Source organism: Nannospalax galili, unplaced genomic scaffold (genome assembly GCF_000622305.1).
Source record: "Nannospalax galili isolate Female #2095 unplaced genomic scaffold, S.galili_v1.0 scaffold12578, whole genome shotgun sequence".
NCBI classification, from domain to species: Eukaryota; Metazoa; Chordata; class Mammalia; order Rodentia; family Spalacidae; genus Nannospalax; species Nannospalax galili.
The window spans coordinates 6611-10809 of NW_008341808.1; the positions used below are offsets into that span (position 1 = coordinate 6611).

At 42.1% G+C, this 4199-nt stretch overlaps 1 protein-coding gene across 1 annotated transcript in view; it reads left to right on the plus strand.

The window, feature by feature from the left end:
* Nucleotides 1-4199, plus strand: part of LOC103737497 (coatomer subunit beta'-like) — a gene marked incomplete at both ends in the record, with an annotated part of 14263 nt that overhangs the window by 6159 nt on the left and 3905 nt on the right. Inside the window, 4 exon segments of the mRNA XM_029565536.1 lie at nucleotides 641-924; nucleotides 1164-1371; nucleotides 1751-1760; nucleotides 3541-3591. Coding sequence (XP_029421396.1) covers nucleotides 641-924; nucleotides 1164-1371; nucleotides 1751-1760; nucleotides 3541-3591 — 553 coding nt within the window.

Genomic DNA, 4199 nt, shown 5'->3' on the forward strand with positions numbered 1-4199 from the left:
TTTGGTATCTTTCATTGAATAAATTGAAGTTGTTTTGGTTCTAAGACTATTTAGCCAGAATGAGTCAAACGAACTCCCAACCAGAAAAAATAAACCATCCAGTGTGGAGATACATGCCTACTAGACTGCGATAGGTAATATTCCAGTTTCGTGTGTATGGGGAGTTTAAATTATTTATTTTTACCTTATGTGTATGAGCGTTCCTGCACATGTATAAGTGCACCTTGTCATGCAGTGCCCCTGGAGGACAGAAGAGGGCATCAGATCCCCTGGACCTGTAGTTACAGACAGTTGTTAACCACCATGTGGGTGCTGGGTTCAAACCTGGTCTTCTGCAAGAACAGCAGTGCTCTTAACCAGTGAGCCATCTCTCCAGCCCCATGTATGGGTAGTTTAGTTCGATTAATACTCTTTTAGATCATAATTTTGACCTAACAGTGAAATTTTACAATATAAATAATCATGGCGGTTGTTTTGTTATGTTTTTGTGTTTTTGATACAGGGTCTCCTATAGCCCTAGCTGGCCTGGAACTCACTATATGGACCAGGCCGGTCTCGAGCTTGCAGACCTGTCTCTGCCTCCCATATGCTGGGATTAAAGATGTTGTGCACCACCACTCCCAATTATAACAGTTTTTAAATGAAGAAAAAATTCCCAGGAAAAAAATTTCTCTTGCAATTTAATTTTCCTTTGCATCCCCTGTATGTTATATTACCACCCTTTAGCTTTTTTGTTGTTCACAGGTTTCTGATGTTGGCTAAGGTAGTCATGGTTTTTATTTTCTCTCTACAGGTTCTTGGTGAAATTCAGGAAATTGTGAAAACCGGGCTGTGGGTAGGAGATTGCTTCATCTACACAAGTTCTGTGAACAGATTAAACTATTATGTTGGTGGAGAAATAGTCACCATTGCTCACTTGGACAGGTAGCTGAGCATCATTCTGCTTTTGTCTTAAGCAGCCCACATTTGAAAATGCTTTGTGAACAGACATAGTGTTGACTTGTAACAGTGACAGGCTGATGTTCCTACGTTAGAGTTTTAGTAGGTTTTCTGTTGGGAAGCAAGAATCCATCAGATGTGAAGATTCTGAGCAAGAGGAGAGAGGAGGAGGAGGGATATTCTATAACTAGATTTAAGCCTTTAATTTCCTGTTTCTCTTATAGGACGATGTATCTTCTGGGCTATATTCCGAAAGACAACAGGCTTTATCTGGGGGATAAGGAGTTGAACATTGTTAGCTACTCCCTCCTGGTTTCAGTCCTGGAGTACCAGACTGCTGTCATGCGGAGGGACTTCAGCATGGCTGATAAGGTCCTTCCTACTGTCCCAAAAGAACAGAGGACCAGAGTCGCACACTTTCTGGAAAAGCAGGTGAGAGAAGTTACCTCCTCTTTGGTTTTTTTGTTTGCTCACTTGCTCTGTGTGTTTGTTTGTTTGTTTTGGATTTTTGGTCTTTTTTGAGACAGGGTCTCCCTCTAGCCCCAGCCGACCTGGAACTCCCTATGTAGACGAGGCTGGCCTTTAACTCACAGAGATCTGCCTGCCTCTGCCTCCCAAGTGCTGGGCTTAAAGGCATGGATTAAGTGTCGTTTTCTCTTTGATACTCAGTAGTCCTTCCAGGAGTATCCTCTAGACTGGAGACCTCACCAAAAAGCAGACCTGTATGTCCCGAGACAGGAGGGACTGTAATGGATCTGTGCTCTGTTTAGGCAATTTTGATTTGTTTTTAGTATTCTTTAGAAGACTTGAGGGTCTGAAGTGTGAACCATGTTGTTCTATGCCGTCCTCACTTCTGACTTCGGACCACTTTTCTCCAGTGCTTTTACTCCTCTGTCACCTTCCAAGCTTTCACAGTGTGGTTGGCCATATTTCCTTTCATTTTTTTAGGATGTCCTTAGAAGTTTATGCTCCCCAAAGCAACCAAAACCCCACCCTAGTGTCATTTTGATGTGTATTTACACCTCATTGAGTCTGCTTTGTGCCCACCGGACTAGCTCTAAACATCTGCTTCACTCTTGGGTTGTATGCATTCTGTATCAGTGCTACTGAAGGAAAGGAGGTCATTTATAGCCACTGTTGATACTGTGCTAAGGGCTAGATGAGAGGAGCACATTTCCACCTCCATAGAGGCGTCCTGAAGATCTAGCAAGATTGAAGTCGGAAAGCAGTCCAGCTTCTCTCTCTTGACCATCCATAGTGAGCATTCTCCTTCAGACAGGAAGTGAACCAGCCCCCCTGACCTTTTCCTCCAGTGCAGCACCATATTCCCAGAGCTGAAGATCTTGCCCATCAAGTTCTTAGAGGAGAAATTAATTTTATAGTTACACTAGTTGGTTTAAAAGCCCGTTCCTGATGGCTTCGTGTCCTGATACCTTAATGAATGTGGAAAGGAAACTGGGCTTTCTTCCTTTGGCTCTTTGATGCAAATAGGCTGGACCTGAAAGGACCTGAGACCAGCACAACAGGCATAGGAGTGAGCGCTCTTCAGTGTCTGGACCCCAGGCTACAAAACATTTGCTAAGTGACCTACAAGTGATAGGAAATTGGAAGGTTTTAATTTGCCTTCCCCGTCTTTGCCCATTTTCTGTCAATCTGTGACATGAGGCCTGAACAGATGGTCTCTAAGGACCAGCCTCATCGGGGTTTCCAGCAGCTGAGTTTACCTAAAGCATGTGTCTCTACACTTTCATTGCTTGAGAGATACATTCAGTAAAATTTTATTTTGGATTTAATTAGGACTTACCAAAATGTGTGAAATACATGTATATTGATCAGTTCTTTAGTACTGAGCCACATCTCTAGCCCCCCAAGAAATCTTTTTAAATTGAAGCGTTATTATTAGAGTTTTATAGGGTGATCTCTAAAGTCTTTAAGTCTAATGTTGTGTGAAGTAGAAATTTTAGAAATATAAATAAAAACACAAGAAGAAAAGGGAATAATGTAAACTTCTCACTTGCTAAGAATGTTTTGCATTGGTGGTGGTATTTTTATGAATTATAACGGGTATCAGACTGCTTGGAGTATAGAGTCCATTTGGTCCACTGTTTAAAATCCAACAGATTTTAAAATGTCAGTATTTGCTATGCTTTAGAAATCTCAAACTTTTAAATTTTAAAAGCTTTTAAATATCAAACTAAAAATGTACGAGATGGTACAATAAGCTTTTCAATGTTCTTCTAAGGTATTGAGAAGAAAATGTTTGTTTTTTTGATTTTTGTTTGTTTTTGTGGTGGGACTCAGGGTCCCACAGGATGCACAGTGGCATCCTATGGCTACATACCAGTGGCCTACCTGCCTCACATTGGCAAGTTGGTTTGCTTAGTGATTTCTTTTCTTTCTTTTTTTTTTTAAATATATTTTGTTTAGCATTTTTTTTTTTTTTAATGTGTATGAGTGTATTGCCTGCATGTATGTGAGTGAACCCGTGTCATGTAATGCCGCGGCGGTCACAAGAGAGCGTTGGAATCCCCTGGAATTGGAGGAAGGACAGTTTGTAGCCACCATGTGGGTGCTGGGAATCAAACCCTGGTCCTCTGCAAGAGCAGTCAGTGCTCTTAACCACTGAGCCATCTCTCCAGCTCCTCCCCCTTAGTTACTTCTTATAGCATGCAAATGCTATATTAATAATTACACACCTTCTTTATCATTGTGTGTTGATAGGTGCCAAATACTCTTTTAGATGCTTGGAATATATTAGTACATAAAACAAAGTGCTCCCCCTTGAGAAGGGGGCTGGGAGCACAGCACACTTGTGTGTGGCTATACAACATGACTATGGAGGGAGAGGTTTCGACAGATTTTTAAATTATTTGTTAAGATACAAAATAAAAGCAAGGTGTGGTGGCGCACGCCTTTAGTCCCAGCACTCGGGAGGCAGAGGCAGGCGGATCTCTGTGAGATTGAGGCCAGCCTGGCCTACATCGTGAGTTCCGGCTATAGGGAGACCCTGTCTCAAAAAAGAAAGGTACACTTATTTGTGTGTGTGTGTGTATGTGTGTGTGTCCCCCACATGAGAATATATGGTATTCTTTGACCCATTGTCCTCTTGTTCCTCTCTCTCTCTCCCCTCCCTCCCTCCCTCCCTCCCTCCCTTCCGCCTCATAGACTCCTTTCCACTTTCATGTTATTCATATAAATAACCATGCATACGTACACACACACACACACACACACACACACACACACACACACACACACGA